The 25,631-nt window shown below is 47.9% G+C and overlaps 1 protein-coding gene across 3 annotated transcripts in view; it reads left to right on the plus strand.

Annotated features, from left to right (window-relative positions):
* Window positions 1-25,631, plus strand: part of LOC121295553 (cytoplasmic phosphatidylinositol transfer protein 1-like) — a 57,427-nt gene that overhangs the window by 24,907 nt on the left and 6,889 nt on the right. For all 3 annotated transcript variants that reach the window (XR_005946941.1, XM_041220329.1, XM_041220330.1), the window contains exons 2-7: window positions 10,088-10,236; window positions 16,326-16,414; window positions 16,941-16,948; window positions 18,501-18,572; window positions 20,800-20,895; window positions 23,636-23,791. Coding sequence is in view for 2 of the 3 variants with exons in the window: in XM_041220329.1 (XP_041076263.1) it covers window positions 10,088-10,236; window positions 16,326-16,414; window positions 16,941-16,948; window positions 18,501-18,572; window positions 20,800-20,895; window positions 23,636-23,791 (570 nt within the window). In the remaining variant the exon portion in view is untranslated. The remainder of the gene's footprint in view (window positions 1-10,087; window positions 10,237-16,325; window positions 16,415-16,940; window positions 16,949-18,500; window positions 18,573-20,799; window positions 20,896-23,635; window positions 23,792-25,631) is intronic.

Genomic DNA, 25,631 nt, shown 5'->3' on the forward strand with positions numbered 1-25,631 from the left:
CCTCTGGATCTTATGACTGCCGTTACATGTCAGCAGGGGTAGAATCTCTTAGAAAAGCTTCCCACTGTATTTTTGCAGTTTTCCCCCATGCATTTACCGTTGTTTACCGTGGTTTTCCATGCTTTTTAATAAAGCTCTGGGCTTTACAGAGCTTACAGTATAAGAGATCTGTTGGTGTTTTTTTAATTGCAAAGTGTTTAAAAAGCTTTCACTGAGTCACAGCAGAGCTTGTTGACCACAGAGAAGCAGAGATATGTGTGGACCAGGAGACGCTGTGTAAACGTGTATCGTACTGGAAAGTGCAGGAAGGTTACGTCCAAATTCCTTGAACTTTAAATCAGCAAATTCTTCACAGATTACCTGGAGACATTCATTTGGAATCTTTTCTGTTTCCCAGTGCCTGAAACCCTCTGGCCTCAAGTATAACTGCCCTGCACTGTACTGTACCTGGCCCCTTGGTAATGCCTTTAACAGAGCATGGTGGCTTAATAAAGCAGACTGCACATTCACTTCAATAAAGTCTTCTTATTTTAGGGTCAGTTCTGCTGTCTTGGGGTGCGTGTGCGTGCGTGTGCGTGCGTGTGCGTGTGCGTGCGTGCGTGTGCGCGTGTTAAACTACAGTAATTGAATAAAGGCAGCGTTATATTATGCTCCTCAGAAATGCCCCTCCTCTCCCTGCTCCCTTGTGTGCATGTGGGAGGGCAGCTCAGTGATGCATGAGAACACATGACTGTCCTCCAGCTCAGCAAGGGCATAGAGACAGCAGCTTTATCAAGGACTTCTCTCCGAAGTGCAGTCTGCACCATTTCACAGCAAGGGAATTCCAAGATTCAGACGTGTGTCTTCAGCAGCAGCAACCTGTGTGATCCAGGTGAAAACATTACCAACCGTCTGTCCCGTTTACAGCATGCATTGATCACACATTATACTGCATGGGTGTGCTGATCAGGGGGGAAGTTGTTTGGTTGTCTAGGCTTGTTCTTTCCATTCTCGTTAACAAATGAATCCTGCGATAACCAATATAAGATATACTTAAATGTTAACAAGATAACCAGTACTTTTGTAATATTTTAGAAGCAATATTCAATTTATTTTTTTCACAACCTTATACAAATAATCCTGTACACAATGATAAGAAGCCTATTGTCTAAGGATAGAGATATGTTATTTAAAACCCAACAATTGACCTCTGTATGGCATTAGTTCAATGGCTGCAGTGTACTCTGCTGAGCAGGATGTTGGAAATTAGTTTTTTCCTGTTTTCCTAAATTGCAAACATTAGTCAACAGGAATAAATTATCCTATCAGTGGCTTTCCAAAAGCCTATAAATAAAAGGGATGGATTTCTCATCTTGACACGCAAGCTGCCTCCTTGGGCACAGCGTGTTTAAACAGTTTGAACCTCCTTGATGCAGCTGCATGTTGGAAACAACTCTGAAACTTCTGCTGTTGCAGACTCAGCCCTGCCCTGCTGGAAAACATGGGAGGAAAGAGAGAGAGGGAGGAGAGAGGGAAGAGGGAGAGAGGGAAGGAGTGATGTGTTGCAACAGACCCCACTGCAGCAGCCTTCCTCAGACTCAAAGAAATGCCCCTGCCTCTCTCTCTCTCTCTCTCTCTCTCTCTCTCTCTCTCTCTCTCTCTCTCTCTCTCTCCCTCCCATGGGCTGGAGCAGGATTAAGGAACACTACTAGGCCAGATGTGCACAGCTGTCAGGCTCTGACAGAAAGACATCTTTCTAAATGCTGGGCCAACGTTTCATTAAGAACAGCTCAAAGCCCCAGTCTCTTATTGTACACACTGTGCTAGTGTTTCATTAAGAACAGCTCAAAGCCCCAGCCTCTTATTGTACACGCTGTGCTAGTGTTTCATTAAGAACAGCTCAAAGCCCCAGCCTCTTATTGTACACATCGTGCTAGTGTTTCATTAAGAACAGCTCAAAGCCCCAGCCTCTTATTGTACACACTGTGCTAGTGTTTCATTAAGAACAGCTCAAAGCCCCAGCCTCTTATTGTACACATCGTGCTAGTGTTTCATTAAGAACAGCTCAAAGCCCCAGCCTCTTATTGTACACGCTGTGCTAGTGTTTCATTAAGAACAGCTCAAAGCCCCAGCCTCTTATTGTACACATCGTGCTAGTGTTTCATTAAGAACAGCTCAAAGCCCCAGCCTCTTATTGTACACACTGTGCTAGTGTTTCATTAAGAACAGCTCAAAGCCCCAGCCTCTTATTGTACACATCGTGCTAGTGTTTCATTAAGAACAGCTCAAAGCCCCAGCCTCTTATTGTACACTCTGTGCTAGTGTTTCATTAAGAACAGCTCAAAGCCCCAGCCTCTTATTGTACACACTGTGCTAGTGTTTCATTAAGAACAGCTCAAAGCCCCAGCCTCTTATTGTACACACTGTGCTAGTGTTTCATTAAGAACAGCTCAAAGCCCCAGCCTCTTATTGTACACGCTGTGCTAGTGTTTCATTAAGAACAGCTCAAAGCCCCAGCCTCTTATTGTACACATCGTGCTAGTGTTTCATTAAGAACAGCTCAAAGCCCCAGCCTCTTATTGTACACACTGTGCTAGTGTTTCATTAAGAACAGCTCAAAGCCCCAGCCTCTTATTGTACACGCTGTGCTAGTGTTTCATTAAGAACAGCTCAAAGCCCCAGCCTCTTATTGTACACACTGTGCTAGTGTTTCATTAAGAACAGCTCAAAGCCCCAGCCTCTTATTGTACACATCGTGCTAGTGTTTCATTAAGAACAGCTCAAAGCCCCAGTCTCTTGCGTCATCATCTGCCAATTGGAAATAATCAAATTAAGGTACAGGTGATAGCAGAGCAGCTAGAGTGGTGCTTGAAACTATAAAACTATTTTATTTAAAACAATGTTTTAATTGTCGTCTTCTTAATATTTATACTAAATATTAGGCTGCCAGTCAGCTGGGTGATGTTGACAACATTTTTATCCAGCAAAGAGAAAACAACCCATTCAAGGGTGGGACCTGAGGCTTGTATTTTATGCATTGGAAGCAGATTAAAAAGCTTTTATTTTGGATAATCTGCCACATGACGCAGTTACTATACATTTCTCATTTCAGCTTAATGCATCTCGTCTCTCTGCACCTCTTCTAGAAAGAGCTGACTCTTTCTCTAGCCCTGTGTGCTGTAAGCCCTTTCAATGAGAATCTGTAGTAAGGAGATGTCTGTTTTATATTCTTCAGATGGTGTCATGATCTGTTAAAGCCAGTCTCCTTGGTATTACATTAAATGAGTTTGTATGTTTTGAGAGATGCAGGGAAGGTGATTACCGCTGTGTTTGTGTACCGCTGTGTCTCAGAAGACCGTGGGCTGTGTTTTAGTCCTATTTTTACACCTACGGTATTGACTTTACAAATCCTGCTTTTGCACATCACTGATGAGTCTGCGTCCTTCATTCAAGACTGGAGCTAACACTTTGGAAATGTGGTCCCCTGTCCCCGATCCCTGCAGTAAAGCATTCCTAGTTTTCAAATTCAGTAACAGGAGTAAATCGCCCAGCTGAGAATAAGTGTTCTGTCAACATTGAAATAGTGCAGTCATCTCTGTCATCATTCTGCTGCTCATGAAGTGTTTGCAGATTGAAGTGCAAGCCCCCAAAACGCTGACTCATGTTTTCTAATGTGCTCAGCGTCTGCTTTTGCTGTGCCCCGTGCATATTGATCAAACTGGGGCGCAAGCACAGCCACAGTTAATACAGGGGGGAAGGTGACGGGCAAGTGAGAGGTATGGTCTTCAACATGCAGTCCTGTATAGAAAAGAGCATTTCAGAACGGGCTGCACAAGACAACCTGTACAGGACAGCGCTGTGAAAAATTACGGGTTAGGGATTAAATCCAACTGAGATCCCATTAGAATGCTGCGATGCTGGTGGTGTTCACAGAGCTGTGGTGCTGGTGTTGTTCACAGAGCTGCGGTGCTGGTGGTGTTCACAGAGCTGCGGTGCTGGTGGTGTTCACAGTGCTGCGATGCTGGTGTTGTTCACAGAGCTGCGGTGCTGGTGGTGTTCACAGTGCTGCGGTGCTGGTGGTGTTCACAGAGCTGCGGTGCTGGTGGTGTTCACAGAGCTGCGGTGCTGGTGGTGTTCACAGTGCTGCGGTGCTGGTGGTGTTCACAGAGCTGCGGTGCTGGTGGTGTTCACAGTGCTGCGGTGCTGGTGGTGTTCACAGAGCTGCGGTGCTGGTGGTGTTCACAGTGCTGCGGTGCTGGTGGTGTTCACAGAGCTGCGGTGCTGGTGGTGTTCACAGAGCTGCGGTGCTGGTGGTGTTCACAGAGCTGCGGTGCTGGTGTTGTTCACAGAGCTGCGGTGCTGGTGGTGTTCACAGAGCTGCGGTGCTGGTGTTGTTCACAGAGCTGCGGTGCTGGTGGTGTTCACAGTGCTGCGGTGCTGGTGGTGTTCACAGAGCTGCGGTGCTGGTGGTGTTCACAGAGCTGCGGTGCTGGTGGTGTTCACAGAGCTGCGGTGCTGGTGTTGTTCACAGAGCTGCGGTGCTGGTGGTGTTCACAGAGCTGCGGTGCTGGTGGTGTTCACAGTGCTGCGGTGCTGGTGGTGTTCACAGAGCTGCGGTGCTGGTGGTGTTCACAGTGCTGCGGTGCTGGTGTTGTTCACAGAGCTGCGGTGCTGGTGTTGTTCACAGAGCTGCGGTGCTGGTGTTGTTCACAGTGCTGCGGTGCTGGTGTTGTTCACAGAGCTGCGGTGCTGGTGGTGTTCACAGTGCTGCGGTGCTGGTGGTGTTCACAGAGCTGCGGTGCTGGTGGTGTTCACAGTGCTGCGGTGCTGGTGGTGTTCACAGAGCTGCGGTGCTGGTGGTGTTCACAGAGCTGCGGTGCTGGTGGTGTTCACAGTGCTGCGGTGCTGGTGGTGTTCACAGAGCTGCGGTGCTGGTGGTGTTCACAGAGCTGCGGTGCTGGTGGTGTTCACAGAGCTGCGGTGCTGGTGGTGTTCACAGAGCTGCGGTGCTGGTGGTGTTCACAGAGCTGCGGTGCTGGTGGTGTTCACAGAGCTGCGGTGCTGGTGGTGTTCACAGAGCTGCGGTGCTGGTGGTGTTCACAGAGCTGCGGTGCTGGTGGTGTTCACAGAGCTGCGGTGCTGGTGGTGTTCACAGTGCTGCGGTGCTGGTGGTGTTCACAGAGCTGCGGTGCTGGTGGTGTTCACAGAGCTGCGGTGCTGGTGGTGTTCACAGTGCTGCGGTGCTGGTGGTGTTTACAGAGCTGCGGTGCTGGTGGTGTTCACAGTGCTGCGGTGCTGGTGGTGTTCACAGAGCTGCGGTGCTGGTGGTGTTCACAGAGCTGCGGTGCTGGTGGTGTTCACAGAGCTGCGGTGCTGGTGGTGTTCACAGAGCTGCGGTGCTGGTGTTGTTCACAGAGCTGCGGTGCTGGTGGTGTTCACAGAGCTGCGGTGCTGGTGGTGTTCACAGAGCTGCGGTGCTGGTGGTGTTCACAGTGCTGCGGTGCTGGTGTTGTTCACAGAGCTGCGGTGCTGGTGGTGTTCACAGAGCTGCGGTGCTGGTGGTGTTCACAGTGCTGCGGTGCTGGTGGTGTTCACAGAGCTGCGGTGCTGGTGGTGTTCACAGTGCTGCGGTGCTGGTGGTGTTCACAGAGCTGCGGTGCTGGTGGTGTTCACAGAGCTGCGGTGCTGGTGTTCAAGGATGTAGTCAACAGACATGCTTCCCTGTTTAATAATATTAGAGATTCTTTGCTTAAAACTTGCTTGCAGTAGAAGACAGAAGAGTTTTCTATCTGTTTCTGTCAAGGTGTCCCATATAAGTGCTAAATTGTTTAAATCAAATCTGCGAAGGTCACTACACTAACATATCTCTTTTGACTTTTGCTTTTGCTGCAGTGACTTTACCCTGAGTTGTGGATGCCCTTGTGCAAATCGGGCATGGAGCAGGGTGCTGATAACAGTATTTACATACCGAGTGAGACCTTTCGTGCTAGTCAGCAACTTGTTGATTAGCGTCCATGGACAGACTCTGACAACCCTGCAGCGGCAGTAGACCCTTTTCCGTGTGAGATCTCAGGATCCTCTTGAGACTGCTGAAAGACTCCCACAGACTGCCTCGATTCACTCGCTCTCCTCTCATTATACAACTGGGTAGTATTGCTGGTCATCTCGTGACGGATGAAAGTGGTTTAAACATTGGGAGAATTCGCAGTGTTGTGATAGTTGAGGGGTGAGATTAGTCAATGCTTGGTATATTAGACCTCACAAACCCTAAATAACTCCATTCATCCAGCAGTACAGAGGAGCAGGGCAGGCACAGCAGGGAAGCAAGGCCATGTGTCTTGCAGTATTTATTAAACTCATAATAGCTATTTCTTAATAAACTTATATATACAGGATTTGATGGTCCAAACTTATATAAGCTATAAGGTGTTTTGTGGTCCAGTTCAAGCATGTAGACCAGCACTGTACTCTGCAGTGAGGTGGAATGGTTGTATATAAGATGTAATTTCGTTTAATTTAAAATCAGCTGCCTCTTACAGTGTTTTCCAGAGAGCTTTGCAGTACCAGCACCAGCATGAAGGTTAAAGAAATGAAAAGCCAGCAGTATCTTGTCAGAAGAAGCAAAACAGAGCTGAGTAATCAAAGTACAGCTGAATTAGGTGTCTGTCTTGTTGCAGACCAGCCTGCGGGGATACAGACCACCTGGATAAAGCAGCAAAGTTCCTGACGAGAACCACAATTCATCAAAACTAAGTAATGCGCTGCTGTGTGCTAAGTTCCGCTCCATCACTCTGCAGCTATACTCGGCAGAGGAGTGATTACCAGTAGCCCGGTCTCTCTGTGTGTATTCTACGTGGCTCTGACTGCACTGAAAAGCCCTTTGAACAATCCATCAGATGGCATGAGCTGTTTGTCCACTGCATGTTAAACAGCTAAGACTGGAGGAATCAACTTGATAAAAGAGGTCCAGTATGTTGTTTATGAAACGTGGCTCTATATAAAATAATCTCAATAGATGTGTACACTTTAGAAGTAGCGTTTTATTTCTGAAGTTAGTCTCATCAAGTTCCTCGTTGCTCTGTCTACATTTCAGGCACAAGACATTTTTCTCCATGAATGCCTAAATGGCGTTTACATTATCGAAGAAGTAGGAAATGAAAGGACTGCTCTCTCAGCCTAGCCTGAATGCACAAATATCAATAATTCAATACAAGGAACTGATGTTTCAAGGGAGAGTTTAATGGGTTTTTATTTCTTTGGGCATCAAATGAAAAGCTGAATTGGAACGATTGAAAATTCTTTTTTTCTTTTTTAATCATTCGTTCATTGATAAATCTAAGACAAGATAATAAAACACTGAAGCCAGTCTCCCGGGTGCTTTAAGAAAGATGTTAGACATATCATAATGTTCACAAATGCAAACCCAAAACGAACTTAAGAAAATGAACATGCTTTTATTTGAATGGCACTAGAGAGGAATGGCAAATATGACTGTGACAGCACACAGTTCAACCAGTGTCTAAATGCTGACACTGATAATGCCCTTGTACCAGTACTGACATGGAAATAGACATACACCCTAATATGGACCTGCTGTACAATACTGATGTGTGTGTCTGTGTGTGTGTTTTAGCTGTGTCTGTGTGGCAGTGTAGCCAAGCCTAGAGACGGGACCCTCCCCCTACTCCCTCAGACACACCATTGCACCTAACTATGGTGCAAGGATTCAGCAAGCCCTGTTTGGAGAACACTCTGCAAATCAGGGTTTGATCGAACTCTGCAAAAGAGCAGGTCACAGACAGTGGACACAGTCTGCAGCCTTCAATAAAAACCTTTAGATGGGAAAGAGAATTTTAAAAATCTAGTAACATCACTTCCTAGAATTCTAAGCAATCAATTTGGAATAAGGTTGGCTTCACAGACAGTTGACAGTATCTTACTGTTTAAAACAGTAACCACCTGTATATTGCACTGCAGTAGCAGGTCTTCTGTTATCACTACAGTCGACACGCGGCAGGGCCATCGTAAGCCTGCAGTTAACGACCTATCTTGTTCTCTTCAGAGAAAATAAAGCATTAACCCTACAAGCCTACAGCTATAAAATAAGACAGCGCAGGTATTTCAGTTGGAGCCTTGCTTCTGTTTAAGGACACTAGCTCTGCTCCAGAGCATTGCTCAAGCCAAGACTTACTGTCCAAATGTAACTGCAAAAAACAGCATTAAATATGCATCCTCTTTTGTTCCTGAGAGTGGTAGGGACTGCAGAGTGTGCGGGAATAAAAGACCCTTAACACCTTTTTACAGGAGGACTGAAAATGATCTCTGCTGTGGTAACACTGCCCGCTGTCAAAAAAGACAAGTCCATTTCCTGATGTCTCCACGGCAGCATCACATTGCCCCAATCTGAACTATCAGCCCTTCCTTTAGACATATTTCTAACCATGCAGAGAAATGGAAAAAAAAAACACATGTATTAAAATGGTCCCATAGTTTGTGTGGGCTTTTAGTAAAGTGGCTAATCAATTCTTCAGATTACTATGGAGGAATCTTGCACTCTCTGTGGCTGTGAGTGGACTTCGGTCTCCATCATCATGAAAGTCTGCTTGAAATGTGCATCTTTAGGCTGCTGTGAATGTGATGAACCCAGCTGCTCCGTCTCTGTGTGGAGCCCTGCTGCTCCGTCTCTGTGTGGAGCCCTGCTGCTCCGTCTCTGTGTTGAGCCCTGCTGCTCTGTCTCTGTGTTGAGCCCTGCTGCTCCGTCTCTGTGTTGAGCCCTGCTGCTCCGTCTCTGTGTGGAGCCCTGCTGCTCCGTCTCTGTGTTGAGCCCTGCTGCTCCGTCTCTGTGTGGAGCCCTGCTGCTCCGTCTCTGTGTTGAGCCCTGCTGCTCTGTCTCTGTGTGGAGCCCTGCTGCTCCGTCTCTGTGTGGAGCCCTGCTGCTCTGTCTCTGTGTGGAGCCCTGCTGCTCTGTCTCTGTGTGGAGCCCTGCTGCTCCGTCTCTGTGTGGAGCCCTGCTGCTCCGTCTCTGTGTTGAGCCCTGCTGCTCCGTCTCTGTGTGGAGCCCTGCTGCTCCGTCTCTGTGTGGAGCCCTGCTGCTCCGTCTCTGTGTGGAGCCCTGCTGCTCCGTCTCTGTGTGGAGCCCTGCTGCTCCGTCTCTGTGTGGAGCCCTGCTGCTCCGTCTCTGTGTGGAGCCCTGCTGCTCTGTCTCTGTGTGGAGCCCTGCTGCTCTGTCTCTGTGTGGAGCCCTGCTGCTCTGTCTCTGTGTGGAGCCCTGCTGCTCCGTCTCTGTGTGGAGCCCTGCTGCTCCGTCTCTGTGTTGAGCCCTGCTGCTCCGTCTCTGTGTTGAGCCCTGCTGCTCTGTCTCTGTGTTGAGCCCTGCTGCTCTGTCTCTGTGTGGAGCCCTGCTGCTCTGTCTCTGTGTTGAGCCCTGCTGCTCCGTCTCTGTTTGGAGCCCTGCTGCTCTGTCTCTGTGTGGAGCCCTGCTGCTCCGTCTCTGTGTGGAGCCCTGCTGCTCCGTCTCTGTGTGGAGCCCTGCTGCTCCGTCTCTGTGTGGAGCCCTGCTGCTCTGTCTCTGTGTGGAGCCCTGCTGCTCCGTCTCTGTGTGGAGCCCGGCTGCTCTGTCTCTGTGTGGAGCCCTGCTGCTCTGTCTCTGTGTGGAGCCCTGCTGCTCTGTCTCTGTGTGGAGCCCTGCTGCTCCGTCTCTGTGTGGAGCCCTGCTGCTCCGTCTCTGTGTGGAGCCCTGCTGCTCTGTCTCTGTGTGGAGCCCTGCTGCTCTGTCTCTGTGTGGAGCCCTGCTGCTCTGTCTCTGTGTGGAGCCCTGCTGCTCCGTCTCTGTGTGGAGCCCTGCTGCTCTGTCTCTGTGTTGAGCCCTGCTGCTCTGTCTCTGTGTGGAGCCCTGCTGCTCCGTCTCTGTGTGGAGCCCTGCTGCTCCGTCTCTGTGTGGAGCCCGGCTGCTCCGTCTCTGTGTTGAGCCCGGCTGCTCTGTCTCTGTGTTGAGCCCTGCTGCTCTGTCTCTGTGTGGAGCCCTGCTGCTCCGTCTCTGTGTGGAGCCCTGCTGCTCTGTCTCTGTTTTGCTGACACTAAACCTTGTCTTTGTGCATTTTGTCTCCAGTACAGGATCGGACAGCTGTACATGATCAGCAAGCACAGTCACGAGCAGAGCGACCGGGGAGAGGGGGTGGAGGTGGTGCAAAACGAGCCCTACGAGGACCCCGCGCACGGCAAGGGCCAGTGCACAGAGAAGCGCGTGTACCTCAACAGGTAGGCTTCTACACACACATACACACACGCATACATACACACAGAGCAGCACCGCATGTCTCTGCAGTTCGCTGTGCCAGCTGGTTTAAACTGACCCTCCCTGACCTTGCATATCTAACCTGCCTCCTGTGGATTGCACTGGTGTTAACAGATGGGTTTTTTTTGTTTTTTTTTAAGTTAGTCTCCTCCGTGCAGGACTGCAATCCCTGCAGACTTGTTTACAGTGACTTGCATTTGGAGGAATGTGGTGGCGCTTCCTAGTGTGGGTGTCAGCTGCAGGGGAGAGTGTCTGTAGCGTTCCCCAGCTGAAAGCCCCGTCCGTCTACAGGAGGAGTGGAAGCCTCAGGTCTGTGTGGCTGCCATACCAAGTCCCCCCTCTACCCATCAAAAGACTCCGAGGCCTCTTGTCACAGCTGAGATTCCCAGATAGGAACTGGCAGCTGTACTGGGAAAGTGGCAGATATGGAACAGAAGCTCCTTGTAAAAGGAAAGCAGCCCCCCCCCCCCCCCCCACCTTTTTAAATTTCTTAAAACTTTGATATTCCTGTTGAACTTTTAGAAAGTTCTTAGTTAAAATGGACAGTGAGGACAGAGAGACTCTGTGGTGCTTTCTGCTAAGTGCCCAAAAAAGAAATGTTTGACTGGGAGAATGCTGGTTCAAAGAGCTTCTCTATTCTCTTGAGTCATAAAGCACAAAGCTGGTAGAAGCTTTAGAGCCGAAACCATTCAAGATCCCACGGAAAGCAGCAAGAAGACTTATGCTTTTATCAGCTCTAGTGTCTTGTAGAAAGACACATAAAGAAGGCTTTTAATGTTCCATTCATCCCCCATTTTGCCAAGCCTGGTGGTGGCTTGAAACCTAATCAGAGGCATCTGAAGGCATGCACAGCACCTTTCATCTTTCCAAAGTGCTTTTCTCTTAATGGAGCTGGAAAATGAGCTTTTAGCTCAGCACAATTAGACCAAAGCCAATCAAAGTAAAAGAAGCAAAGATCTGTGAAGTGAATACTTTTTCAAGGGCTAGAATGTTTTAATGTGTTTTTTTGCCAAAACAAATCGGTTGTTGTTTGTACCTTACCCTAACCTTATTGTATCAGTACACCCCTAGCGTTTCTTTAATATCCTCCCTGCACTTCTTTGCATTTGAGCTCATCTTCGACCGTTGGGGCCGCGCACATGCAGACACAGACACAGGCACTGCTATACATGAAAGCAATGCAGTTTCACAGAAACCAGCGTGCACCCGAATGCAGTCATAGAGGAAACAGTGACAAACTGAGCCTTTCGACATGAATGCTGAAAACTAAAAAGTGTTAACAGTGCAGCTGAGCCCTCCTGCCTGGTGCTGCTGCTTGAGATTGACTCTGCTTCTCAAGCAGGCTGCTGAGGGCCTCTCTCTCACAGACTCACTCCTCATTAAACCTGCCCCTTCCTTAATGAAGATCTAGCAGGTACACCACAGCAGAAATCAAGGTTATTGGTAACAGTGCAAATCTTTATCACCCTCAGAACAGAGGATAACTAGCAACACTGCCCACACTTTCAGTCCTCACACCCGTGAAACTGTAGCCATAACAGAGTTCTCAGAATCCTGTCTTAGCTACAGTGCACCCGACACTCTGCAGGCTGAATAAAATAGTTTGATCAACTTAAAACCTTGGGCTCCCTTTAGTCTTTGCATTGCATTGCCTGTGCAGGTTACCTTTAGGAAAAAGAACGTTGGACCTGGAATCTGACTTGGAAAAACCTGCACAGAGTCCAGGCAGCTCAGCCTCCAGTTCATTGTTGTTTAGTGAGCTCAGAGTCTGGTTTGCTTTTCAGATCCTGAAGCAAAGCAAGAAAGGGGTGAAGAAAGAGGAAGAGACACATTACAAATGAAATTCTTTCAATCTGGCAAAGGATCAGGCTCCCTGGGTCTTTAACAGTTTAAAAATGTTAGTGCTGCTCTGTCTGGAAGCTGCAGGCGTAAGTTTAAGAATGTCAAAACAAACTGGATTATTTTATTGACACAGTCTGATTGTCAGGGACTGTTAATATCTCGTAATGGGAAAAAAAAAAAAAAAAAAAAAAAACATTTTAATCTTACACACATATATATATAGATAGCCTATATATAGAAGCCTAGACTTTGTACAAAGTGATTCTAAACAATGTATACATTAAGATAGCTTTGATATTTACTCGTCATGGCAAGTTCTTCTTTAAAGCCCTGTCAATAGGGCCCAATGCTGCTTCCTAATTCTAACAGGATGCTAGAACGTGCATGGTCAAGCTGTGATTTATCTAACTCTCAGGAGCCACTCTGTCCGTCCATGATCGTGTGATTCTGACCCAGTCCGTCCATGATCGTGTGATACTGACCCAGTCCGTCCATGATCGTGTGATACTGACCCAGTCCGTCCATGATACTGACCCAGTCCGTCCATGATCGTGTGATACTGACCCAGTCCATCCATGTTCATGTGATTCTGACCCAGTCCGTCTATGTTCGTGTGATACTGACCAAATCCGTCCATGATCGTATGATACTGATTCGAGGGGGTCACAGTGGCTCAGAGAGCAACACTTATCAGCGAGTGCTGGGCCTGCTTCAAAGAGAACCTCCACAGTCAGGGAATGGAATAAAAGGCTCCTCTTTTCCTCTGCAATGCATTCTGAATCCAGAAGTGTACACAGTGTGAGCTGGGGGGGAAAGCTGAACCACTTCATGAGAGCGAGAGAGAGCGAGAGAGAGAGAGAGAAAGAGAGAGAGAGAGAGAGAGAGAGAGAGAGAGAGAGAGAGAGAGAGAGAGAGAGAGAGAGAGAGATCTGCTTTCCTCTTTGAAGATGTAAGACTAGAAAGACAGCTGAAAGCACAGGGCTCTGAACTGCACAGCGAGGAAGGGGAGCAGTGAAAGAGACACTGGAGCTCATAAAGGGCAGAACGGTTGGAACATGGGTTTCAGGGATTGCAGCCCCCCTGGGAATACGCCTTGAAGAGACCACAGTAAGGAGGTGTCAGTGCTAGATGTCCCCAGTGCATTGAGCTGTACTAAGGTCATTATTGTTTGTTGCTGTTCTGTGAGGTGAATGCAGACTGTCACTGTAAATGCTGTTTTAAATCATTATCTCAGTCCTGTCCTGAAAGGTGTAATTTTCCTTGATTGCACCATTAGCAAATGCTTGCCTATTAGCTGTACTGAACAATTTGTGCAGCAGGGTTTCTGTCTGTGGGAAGGGGGGGGGGCTGTTAAAGCAACATCTGCCGTGAGATATCGAAGCCGTAGCAACAGGTTGCTGAGTGTGGAGTCCGCGATGCCCCAGACCGCTTCCTGCAGGAACACGTTGTCTCTCGCTAAGTGCAGCGATTGAGCTTTGTAAAGTATAATGTGCTCTGTGCAGCCGCTGATCCTGCTGCCTGCCTCTGTGCTTTTAAAAAAGCAATTGTAAGTTTTTAATTGTAAAATCCATTTCCTTACTTCTTATACAGTATCTGCACAAGCTATATTATCATGTTCTTCTGTCAATGTCCTTTCGACTCTTGCCTTGTACTTTTGATAAAAACTTCTCCTTGCTGTCCTGGCAGTGAAATTCCTGTGTGCTTTGGAGCCAGGTTTCCAGGTTCCTCTTGTCTGCTCTCCCCCTGCAAGTCTGCTGTGTGGGAGCTCCGTCTGCTTGTGTTAACAGGCAGACACACACTCACCGGCGCTCAAGAGTCCCCTCTGCAGAGACGTGGCGCGTGCAGTGTATTAGTAGACTCTGCAGAGACGTGGAGCGTGCAGTGTATTAGTAGACTCTGCAGAGACGTGGAGCGTGCAGTGTATTAGTAGACTCTGCAGAGTCGTGGAGCGTGCAGTGTATTAGTAGACTCTGCAGAGACGTGGAGCGTGCAGTGTATTAGTAGACTCTGCAGAGACGTGGAGCGTGCAGTGTATTAGTAGACTCTGCAGAGACGTGGAGCGTGCAGTGTATTAGTAGACTCTGCAGAGACGTGGAGCGTGCAGTGTATTAGTAGACTCTGCAGAGACGTGGAGCGTGCAGTGTATTAGTAGACTCTGCAGAGACGTGGAGCGTGCAGTGTATTAGTAGACTCTGCAGAGTCGTGGAGCGTGCAGTGTATTAGTAGACTCTGCAGAGACGTGGAGCGTGCAGTGTATTAGTAGACTCTGCAGAGACGTGGAGCGTGCAGTGTATTAGTAGACTCTGCAGAGACGTGGAGCGTGCAGTGTATTAGTAGACTCTGCAGAGACGTGGAGCGTGCAGTGTATTAGTAGACTCTGCAGAGACGTGGAGCGTGCAGTGTATTAGTAGACTCTGCAGAGTCGTGGAGCGTGCAGTGTATTAGTAGACTCTGCAGAGTCGTGGAGCGTGCAGTGTATTAGTAGACTCTGCAGAGACGTGGAGCGTGCAGTGTATTAGTAGACTCTGCAGAGACGTGGAGCGTGCAGTGTATTAGTAGACTCTGCAGAGACGTGGAGCGTGCAGTGTATTAGTAGACTCTGCAGAGACGTGGAGCGTGCAGTGTATTAGTAGACTCTGCAGAGTCGTGGAGCGTGCAGTGTATTAGTAGACTCTGCAGAGACGTGGAGCGTGCAGTGTATTAGTAGACTCTGCAGAGACGTGGAGCGTGCAGTGTATTAGTAGACTCTGCAGAGACGTGGAGCGTGCAGTGTATTAGTAGACTCTGCAGAGACGTGGAGCGTGCAGTGTATTACTAGACTCTGCAGAGACGTGGAGCGTGCAGTGTATTAGTAGACTCTGCAGAGACGTGGAGCGTGCAGTGTATTAGTAGACTCTGCAGAGTCGTGGAGCGTGCAGTGTATTAGTAGACTCTGCAGAGTCGTGGAGCGTGCAGTGTATTAGTAGACTCTGCAGAGACGTGGAGCGTGCAGTGTATTAGTAGACTCTGCAGAGACGTGGAGCGTGCAGTGTATTAGGAAAGATTTTAACATTGAAAAAGCAGTTTTTCAAAAGAAAAGGACGTCCATACAATACGCAGTCATCTCTTTGTATTGGCCTGAACTCGGGGACAGTCTGATTGGAATGGTGTGAACCCAACCCAACAACTCCAGTGTCAGCACTTATTCTATAATCTCTAAAGAACAGGGAGAATGTGTCGCACAAAATAAACAAGAGTGAAAATAATATTAAAACTACTGACGGGCGGCAGGGTTCAGTAAACAACCCTGTAACTGAGTAGCAATCAGCTTACACAGCAGTGGCCTCAGCTTTATAGTATCTTTATATTATACTTTGTATTCAGCCAGTGCCATGTCTACAAGATAAACCTGGAGCAGAATGAATTAGAAGTAATAGCAAGCAGTCTTCACACCAATAGGCTGCCCTGTTGGTTCCTGCTAATGTACTGTAGACTGCCCTGTGTGGCTCCAAATATGGATTCATAGTCTGCAAAGTAACGTAGTCTGTTATTTTGCTGTATTAACCCAGGCAGCGTGTTTCCTCTTTGTGATAAGAGGATGCATTTAGAATGCATGCTGGTATAGTTTGTTTATTTTTATTGATTTTATTTTTTTTGCTTGCATTACAGGACATCAATGTCAACACACAGCTCTGGCTGTCTTGATATTGCCTTTGTTCTGGTAATTGGAACCCCGTGTTCTTTCAGGGTGATCGCTGTGCACGCATGCTCTGCTCATATGCAACATGAATTGCAGGGTAAATGCACCAGTAATAGTCTTCCAGGCATTTTTTAAATGTTTATTTTATTTAATGGATGATTCATTCTTGGAAAATATTCCTTTGGAGACCAGTATGATCAGCCTGGTTTCTGTCTGAATCTTCAAATTGGCTTTTATAAGCAAGGCTGTGCTTTTCTTATTATTTGAAAGATACTCGCTGGAAGCATAATTATTTCTTGATAGGTCTGTAACATTAGGAGTCAGTTTTTCATTTCCCCATTTTATTTTGTTTTACAGTGTGTAGTAACCCTAATATAAACGTACCCAATCCTTGCTGCTAGAAGTCTTTGTCAGTGTCTTGTCACTGGGGGGGATGCTGTGTGACAGCGGTGCTCTGTCTGGATACCAGATTTTGGTTTGAATGGCTGGCTGAGGCTGGCGGTCTTTAACCAGCTTCGCTCTCTCTTCCAGCAAACTCCCTAGCTGGGCTAGAGCAGTGGTGCCCAAGATCTTCTACGTGACGGAGAAAGCCTGGAACTATTACCCATACACCATCACAGGTGAGTATCCTCTGCTGGCTGTGCACAGTAGTGAATACAGGGCTGGCACTAATTACAGAGCCACTCCATCAGTCCAAGGAGGCTCCCAGGCTGCAGCACAGGAGGTTGGATCTGCAAACTCTTTTAAAGAGAGATTTGACAGCACAGAGTTTATCTATGGAGGACGGACAGTAAAAGTGGGTAGCGTGCAGTGCAGTTAGCAGCTAGCGATGCAATGGTCGTCATTGAGATAAGCAGTGATGAGGGGGGTGGAGCAAAGAGGCTAGGGTTACTGGATTGTAAAACGTTTATCCTACGCCTTTTAAGGTCCTGTCACAATGTGATCTGATGTAATAATCGTTTTAAAAGTGCCGATATACTGGGGTATGGTCAATAGATCTCTTCATGTAAAACCTCAGGTTGGGTCCCAGTCTGAAATTTTAGATCTGCCACTGCCTGGATGAGTCTGCTTGACCCCACTGACCTTCTTCCTCTTCTCCTCTTCCCCCTGCGCCTCCATCTCTCCCCGCTGCGGAACCCGGAGCAGAGTACACTGTGAGTACACCAGACATCTTCTTCATGTCTATTTCAGTCCCGTCCCATTTACAATGCCCGCTTTCTGACCATTTTAAAATTGGGAAAGCAGCTTTGAAAGGGATGCGTGCCTGTACTCAGCCGTCTCTTTGTATTGCCCTGAAGGCGTTCCCTGATTGAGTTGTCTTGCACTGTAGACAGCCTCGGAATGAGCCGACAGGTTGCCTTTGAAGCCGCGCGACTCTTTGAATTGTGTGTAAAGGGTTAGTCAGTATTCTGAATACAGTTAACGTGTCCCCTCCACCCAGTGCATTCATAACCAAACCAAAAGAAATCTCAACATTGCATTGAATTTTTAGCTTTAGTTACTCACTCTACACTAGCCATATAAAGAGTCAGGCAGATTGGTAGTTTAAACAGCACTATCACCACAGTGTAGCTGCACATTGCTCCCTTGTCATTTCACACTCACAAAGTCTTTCTTAATACACAGCAATGCCGTGGTGGCGGTTTTATCTTATATGTGCACGTTCAAATGCTGAGTCATGTGCATCAGCCAAAAAATCTGAAAAAAGTGAGTGATGAAAAATAACACTGGTCTAAATGCAGAAGTATGTGCACAGACATTGTTTCTTAGCAGTTTCGTGGCATGGTTGGTTCCAAGGGGCTCTGAAGATGTTATTTAATCAGACCGCACAGACCTGCTGAACAGTCTGATTCGTTGATCCGCTACCCCTGACTTTCCTGGACCTCTTGTTCGGCCTGTACAGCCCAGCCCAACTGATCAATGAGAAGATCCTGGTCCTGTTCCCATCACGCAAGCGGAACACGTCCCGGTCTGTGTAAACACACCTGTAGTGTCCGGACCTTCCCTCCCTGCTGCACAGTCACAGCGAGGCTTCCACCAGCTGCTTTGTTTCTGAGGTTGATGTTTTTGTCTTGGATCCATTATTAATGTCCAGCATTTCTGAGCAGTACCAGGGGCATTGAAGGGCACACGGTCAGGCTCGGTCTGTTTGTTGTCTCACTTGGATTCCTGCCTTCCTGGGAAGTGCCATCAATGGTAACAGGCACTGTGTGTGTGTGTGTGTGTGCGTGTGCGTGTGTATGTGTGTGTGTGTGTGTGCGTGTGCGTGTGTATGTGTGTGTGCGTGTGCGTGCATGTGCATGTGTGTGTGTGTGTGTGTGTGTGTGTGTGTGTGTGTGTGTAACAGATTCTGAACCCTGCAGACGAGAGCAGGTTAAGTGTTCTATATCTGCTTCTGCAAACCAGCCTAGCTTTTAAGAGGCTTGCAGTGTGCGTTACAAGAGCCTGTTCACACCCAGCCTCCACCCTGTTGGATGAGCACAGAAACACTACTCCTGTACTACACATGACAGCATGCTGCTCTTCTGACTTCTAAATAAACCTTAACGTTAAAAGGTAGGAACTGGAACAAGCGGAGATAGATAACCTTTACTCATTCTAATGAATAAGCTTTTAAAATGCATGGACAGTACCGGAAGCATTCGCTTCATGCATTATTTAATTTTTAAATAGATTTATTTTTTTCTGTTTGTTTGTTTTTTCTAGTGTTCCTTTTTGCCGAAGTTCTCCATTCATATAGAAACAAAATACGAAGACAACAATGGAAGCAATGACAAAGTAAGTAGTGAATGGAGCAGCATCCCATTTCACCCTCTTTCCCTTCATCTCACCCTCACGTTTAATCAATGGAATAACACTGAGTGAGATCGTGGGGCTCTGCAGCTTTAACACACATAGCTCTGCAGCTTTTTAAACACTCCCGAGCAAAGCAGACACATCAATAATACACAAACTCAGTTTAACCTGTAGGCCAGTCAGAAAGAATCGCTGTCTCTCTGGCTGCTGGTTCATGCTGCTGGAAGACAGTGGGGGGAGGGCTGTTCAGAGACTATTTATATTCATTTTACTTTAATGGGAGTCAGGCTGCTGGTTGAGCTGATGTAATATCGTTTACCCCTGTGCACCCTGCAGGCCTGGCCGCTGAATGAAAGTATTGCTGTCTAATAACTCCTCCTATCATTATTGAGAGTGAGGGAAAATGAGTTGCATGTGGAGCCACTGTAAATGTACCTTTGCTTTTCAATTTCAATGCAGACTTTGTTACACTGCAGCTTGAGTATAAAGCTGCACTGCGATAATCTGTTCAGTTCAGCTCTGAATGAACACCCCTGCTTGCTCACGGAGCTGCTTTTAAAACTCCATCGGAAAGCATGTCCTTCAGATATCAATCCTGAGCACACTGAGGCTTTGAGAACCCCAGGCTGTTCACTCTGTTAAACACACCTCCGTCAGCCTCTCTCCTGGAGATAACTGCATTCGAGAGAGAATAGGAAACCCTCAAATTAGCTTTGAAATTTAGCATGCAAATGCTTTCGGCTCACACAGTGCAACCCTGTGCAATGTGTTTCATCGTGGAGCTCCTCTATAAAAGGGTCGGCCAATGCACTTAACAGACTCTAGAACGAATCAGACACCCACAAACATCAGGTACCCAAGTCCTTCGTGTAGCTTCCTTCTCCTCCGTTCCAAGCAGCGCATGAAAAGCTTAGCACAGCACATTAGCAGCAACATGCCTCTGCTCCAAACCCTAATGGAGGGAGAAACAAAAACCTTTATATGCAATATACATTAATGAAGCCCCATACTGCACCCTCCTGAGCCTGTTACATAATCACCTGGTTTAACACACTTCTTCCTGTTCCTGCAGCAGGTTCAGGGCTCCCCAAAGTGGACAGTCATGGAAAAGCAGAGGAAGGAAGGGGGGAGTCCCCTCCCTCCACCCCTCCCTCACCCTCCCCCTTGGTGTGTTTCCTCCACCCCTTCCCCCCTACCTCCGAGGGTGTCCGGAGGCTTGGTGTGTTTCTGCTCCTCGTCTTCTTGGGATCACATTCTCTGGGTCCTAGCCTGGAGCCTGGTGTCCTGTGTTTAGTGAGTGTGGTGTCCTGTGTTTAGTGAGTGTGGTGTGCTGTGTTTAGTGAGTGTGGTGTCCTGTGTTTAGTGAGCGTGGTGTGCTGTGTTTAGTGAGCGTGGTGTGCTGTGTTTAGTGAGTGTGGTGTGCTGTGTTTAGTGAGTGTGGTGTGCTGTGTTTAGTGAGTGTGGTGTCCTGTGTTTAGTGAGTGTGGTGTCCTGTGTTTAGTGAGTGTGGTGTGCTGTGTTTAGTGACTGTGGTGTCCTGTGTTTAGTGAGTGTGCTGTCCTGTGTTTAGTGACTGTGCTGTCCTGTGTTTAGTGACTGTGCTGTCCTGTGTTTAGTGACTGTGGTGTCCTGTGTTTAGTGAGTGTGGTGTGCTGTGTTTAGTGAGTGTGGTGTGCTGTGTTTAGTGAGTGTGGTGTGCTGTGTTTAGTGACTGTGGTGTCCTGTGTTTAGTGACTGTGGTGTCCTGTGTTTAGTGAGTGTGGTGTCCTGTGTTTAGTGAGTGTGCTGTCCTGTGTTTAGTGACTGTGCTGTCCTGTGTTTAGTGAGTGTGGTGTGCTGTGTTTAGTGAGTGTGGTGTCCTGTGTTTAGTGAGTGTGGTGTGCTGTGTTTAGTGAGTGTGGTGTCCTGTGTTTAGTGAGCGTGGTATCCTGTGTTTAGTGAGCGTGCTGTCCTGTGTTTAGTGAGCGTGCTGTCCTGTGTTTAGTGAGCGTGGTGTCCTGTGTTTAGTGAGCGTGGTGTGCTGTGTTTAGTGAGCGTGGTGTGCTGTGTTTAGTGAGCGTGGTGTCCTGTGTTTAGTGAGTGTGGTGTCCTGTGTTTTGAATGCTGGGGTGAGCCTGGGTGACGCAGTGGAGTTGTCACAGGACACAGGATTCTCTTTATATCACTAAAAGACCTTCACTGTAGGAGTTTCTCTTCTGCTTTCTTCCAGATCTTCGGCAGCGAGGCGCAGGACGTGGACAGGGAGGTCTGCTTCGTTGACATCGCCTACGACGAGGTCCCTGAGCGCTACTACAAAGAGTCAGAGGTAGGGCCCTGGCTGTGCGAGAGAGCTCTGAGTCTCAACGGGCTCCTTTTCACAAACCCTCAGGCTTGCAGACCCTTCTCATGGTCAACTGAAAATTCACTTTGTTGTGAACTACTGAGGTTTCTCAAAACCGGAAAAAATAAGAATATATAGACAGCTAACATTGCTGCAGTAACACAGCGCCACCTACTGACTAGAATACAATGTGCTGCTACTGCTGCTGCACCTGTAACCCTGATGAACTCTGTCCTGCCCCCCCTCCAGCTCTAAGGCTAACGATGCAATTCCAGCTGCTTGTGTCCATGAGAGGAGACAGAGGCATTCACAGCCAGGGCTGACATAATTAAACACTGAGCTGTCTGGAACGCTCTGTTTTATTGCCAAGTATGCAGTCTTATTGTATTTCAGGTTCCTTTTCAAGCATCTAAACCATATCAGGTCGCTCTAAAAGAGGGTTATTGGAAATCTGGGGTAACGTCATACAAGAGTGATCAATAGTGCTTTAGACAACGAATCAGAGGGCAGAAGGCCAGTGATAGAGCTGATGTGGGCGGGTTTTTATTAACAGCTAGGGCCAGGCTTTTGTTTCGTGGAAGTTCAGAATGTTAACAATCGAACTGGAAGACAGATTCATTTCTTTACAAAGTTAACACAGTCGGGATTGAGAGATCATTTGACATTTCATATTCGTGAAACAGTCCTGGGCTTTTTTTAAAGTGCTTTAACTGTGTTTTAGAAAAGGACTAATGCCCACGATGTAAAATAGCATTCTTAAAATAGATAAAGCTGTGTTGACAGAGCCACAGGATTCTTCAGACCAGGACTGTCACATCGATTTCTTTGAAAGTATCCCTGTCTCAGGCTTCAGTGCTCGTTTTGAAGCTGGCTAGAAAAATAATATCCAGTGATTTAGCATGGATGAGACGAGTCCTCAGTTCCACTAATGGAAGATGACATCGCAGTTAGTCAGCGCGAACCTTATAAGGGGCCTTGAGATTCAGGAGACGTTGTATTTGCACCCAGATCTTTCCTCTTAATGAAGCAGGAGCTCTCTCTCTCTCTCTCTCTCTCTCTCTCTCTCTCTCTCTCTCTCTCTCTCTCTCTCTCTCTCTCTCTCTCTCTCTCTCTCTCTCTCTCTCTCTCTCTCTCTCTCCTCTCTCCTCTCTCTCCTCTCTCTCTCTCCCCTCTCTCTCTCTCTCTCTCTCTGTCCCTCTCTCTCTCTCTCTCTCTCTCTCTCTCTCTCTCTCTCTCTCTCTCTCTCTCTCTCTCTCTCTCTCTCTCTCTCTCTCTCTCTGTCCCTCTCTCTCTCTCTCTCTCTCTCTCTCTGTCCCTCTCTCTCGCTCTCTCTCTGTCGCTCTCTCTCGCCCTCTCTCTCTCTCTCTCTCTTTCTCTCTCTCTCAGCAGATGTTTCCGCTGATGTTCCAATCCATTAGGTGGATCATCTGCATTTTAACTTTTTATATTTTTTAGTGTCCTTGTTAAACTTTGATTCCACAATCCCCAAAGTTAGGCAGCAATCAGAAACAAGACAGAATCCCACCAACTTAAAACGATGTTAAGAAACTGCTAATAATGAATGCGATCAGCCACACTTTTTCTTTCCTTTGTTACTATCAGGAGTGCATTTTATTATAATCATTCCACATGTCTCCAGCAGAAAGCAAGTGATGTGACCCGTTTCACTGCTGGCCACTGGTGTCGAATTGATGCCCATTTATTCTCAACACAGAGTCTTGTTTGCAAGCTTGTCACAGACAGGGATCAGCGGCACTGACCTGGAAACTGTTTCAATGCAGGTGATACAAAGACCATCCTTTCAGATTAATGTGTGACTCTTTGCTGCAAGGGCTGATTCCAGTACTGCAACGGGCTTATCTGTTTCTCTTACCATGCTAAAAAGATTTGCCATGACTTTTTTCTCTTAATTAACTGACAATATAGATGTCTCTGTGACAGTTAATAACTCTGGGCTCAGCTGCACCTCAAAAGCTTGGGATCCCAGTGAAGATCGCATAATATAACTTGAATGATATAATAGGGGCCGTGTTGGTGCCAGTCCCAGATCTCAATGAAGCCTCTAAAAGATAATGCCTTTTAATAGACGCTTGTCTCCATATTGTCTTTGGATTCATGCCGCAGACTAAGATTGATCTGATGCAAGCAGCACAGCTTTTAAACGCACAATGTCTGTACCGATGGTCTAGGGGTGCAGACAGTAGCTTCAAACACACACAGCTAAAAATCACATTTTATTAGATTTTTATTATTAGATTTCCAGCAGCCTTTACAGGAAGCTCAGCTCGTACGAATTCCTTTGTCGGATGCTCTAGCTTGTTTTATGAGTAACAGGAACAAGGCTCATAAGCTGGTTTTATGCTCCTTTGTAAGTAATCACTTTGTCTGAAATTGCTGCTTTTAACAGTCCTTGATATCCTGGCCTTTGGGCAGCATTGCCAGTGCTGCCCCAACAGCATGTTTACAAGACTTGATCCAGGATCCCTTCTGACATGTGCCGCTGAGAGAAAACATAGAGGGGCTCCGAGTTATCGATTCAAAGCACTGGAGTAACCGCTTTGAGAATAATTGAGGAAGGCAATGTTAAACTAAACCCCATGTGGTGTGTGATTCTACAGGGCATATCCTTCATTGAAACACTCCTCTACAGAAATCCCATCCCTTTAGCCTTGCATTCCTGTGTGCTTCTTGTAAAATCTGTCTGTGTCTGTGTGCTTCGTTCCAGGACCTGCGCTATTTCAAGTCTGAGAAAACATCCCGTGGTCTGCTCAAGGAGGGATGGAGGGACAGCCAGCAGCCGATCATGTGCTCCTACAAGCTGGTGAATGTGAAGTTCGAGGTGTGGGGGCTGCAGACACGAGTCGAGCAGTTTGTGCACAAGGTCAGCGCAGTGAAACTAGGGTTAGGATTCAGGTTGGGGTTAGGATTAGGATTCAGGTTAGAGTTGTGTTTGTTTTTGGGGTTGGGGTTAGGATTCAGGTCGAGGTTGGGGTTGGGGTTGGGGTTGGGTTTGGGGTTAGGATTCAGGTTGGGATTGGGGTTGGGGTTGGGGTTAGGATCCAGTTTGGGGTTGGCGTTTTGGTTAAGGTTGGGGTTAGGGTTAGGATTAAGTTTGGGGTGTGTGTTGGGGTTGGGGTTGGGGTTAGGATTCAGGTTGGGTTGGTGTTGGGATCCAGGTTGAGGTTGGGGTTGGTGTTAGGATTCAGGTTGGGGTTCGGATCCAGGTTGAGGTTAGGGTCCAGTTTGGGGTTGGGGTTGGCGTTAGGATTCAGGTTGGGGTTGGGATCCAGGTTGAGGTTAGGGTCCAGTTTGGGGTTGGGGTTGGGGTTAGGATTCAGGTTGGGGTTGGGATCCAGGTTGAGGTTAGGGTTCAGGTTGGGGTTGGGGTTGGCGTTAGGATTCAGGTTGGGGTTGGGATCCAGGTTGAGGTTAGGGTTCAGGTCGGGGTAGGGGTTGGCGTTAGGATTCAGGATGGGGTTGGGATCCAGGTTGAGTTCAGGGTCCAGTTTGGGGTTGGGGTTGGTGTTAGGATTCAGGTTGCAGTTGGGGTTCGGATGCAGGTTGGGGTTGGGGTTGGTGTTAGGATTCAGGTTGGGGTTGGGATCCAGGTTGAGGTTAGGGTCCAGTTTGGGGTTGGGGTTGGCGTTAGGTTTCAGGTTGGGGTTGGGATCCAGGTTGAGGTTAGGGTCCAGTTTGGGGTTGGGGTTGGTGTTAGGATTCAGGTTGGGGTTGGGATCCAGGTTGAGGTTAGGGTCCAGTTTGGGGTTGGGGTTGGTGTTAGGATTCAGGTTGGGGTTGGGATCCAGGTTGAGGTTAGGGTCCAGTTTGGGGTTGGGGTTGGTGTTAGGATTCAGGTTGGGGTTGGGATCCAGGTTGAGTTCAGGGTCCAGTTTGGGGTTGGGGTTGGCGTTAGGATTCAGGTTGGGGTTGGGATCCAGGTTGAGGTTAGGGTCCAGTTTGGGGTTGGGGTTGGTGTTAGGATTCAGGTTGGGGTTGGGATCCAGGTTGAGGTTAGGGTCCAGTTTGTGGTTGGGGTTGGCGTTAGGTTTCAGGTTGGGGTTGGGATCCAGGTTGAGGTTAGGGTCCAGTTTGGGGTTGGGGTTGGTGTTAGGATTCAGGTTGGGGTTGGGATCCAGGTTGAGTTCAGGGTCCAGTTTGGGGTTGGGGTTGGCGTTAGGATTCAGGTTGGGGTTGGGATCCAGGTTGAGGTCAGGGTTCAGTTTGGGGTTGGGGTTGGTGTTAGGATTCAGGTTGGGGTTGGGATCCAGGTTGAGGTTAGGGTTCAGGTTGGGGTTGGGGTTGGCGTTAGGATTCAGGTTGGGGTTGGGATCCAGGTTGAGGTTAGGGTCCAGTTTGGGGTTGGGGTTGGTGTTAGGATTCAGGTTGGGGTTGGGATCCAGGTTGAGGTTAGGGTTCAGTTTGGGGTTGGGGTTGGTGTTAGGGTTGGGGTTGGGATCCAGGTTGAGGTTAGGGTTCAGGTTGGGGTTGGGGTTGGCGTTAGGATTCAGGTTGGGGTTGGGATCCAGGTTGAGGTTAGGGTTCAGGTTGGGGTTGGGGTTGGCGTTAGGATTCAGGTTGGGGTTGGGATCCAGGTTGAGTTCAGGGTCCAGTTTGGGGTTGGGGTTGGTGTTAGGATTCAGGTTGCAGTTGGGGTTCGGATGCAGGTTGGGGTTGGGATTGCAGGTTATGGTTAGGGTTGATGAACACGTGGTACCCGTGTT

Source organism: Polyodon spathula, chromosome 20 (assembly GCF_017654505.1).
Source record: "Polyodon spathula isolate WHYD16114869_AA chromosome 20, ASM1765450v1, whole genome shotgun sequence".
In the NCBI taxonomy this organism is placed as follows: domain Eukaryota; kingdom Metazoa; phylum Chordata; class Actinopteri; order Acipenseriformes; family Polyodontidae; genus Polyodon; species Polyodon spathula.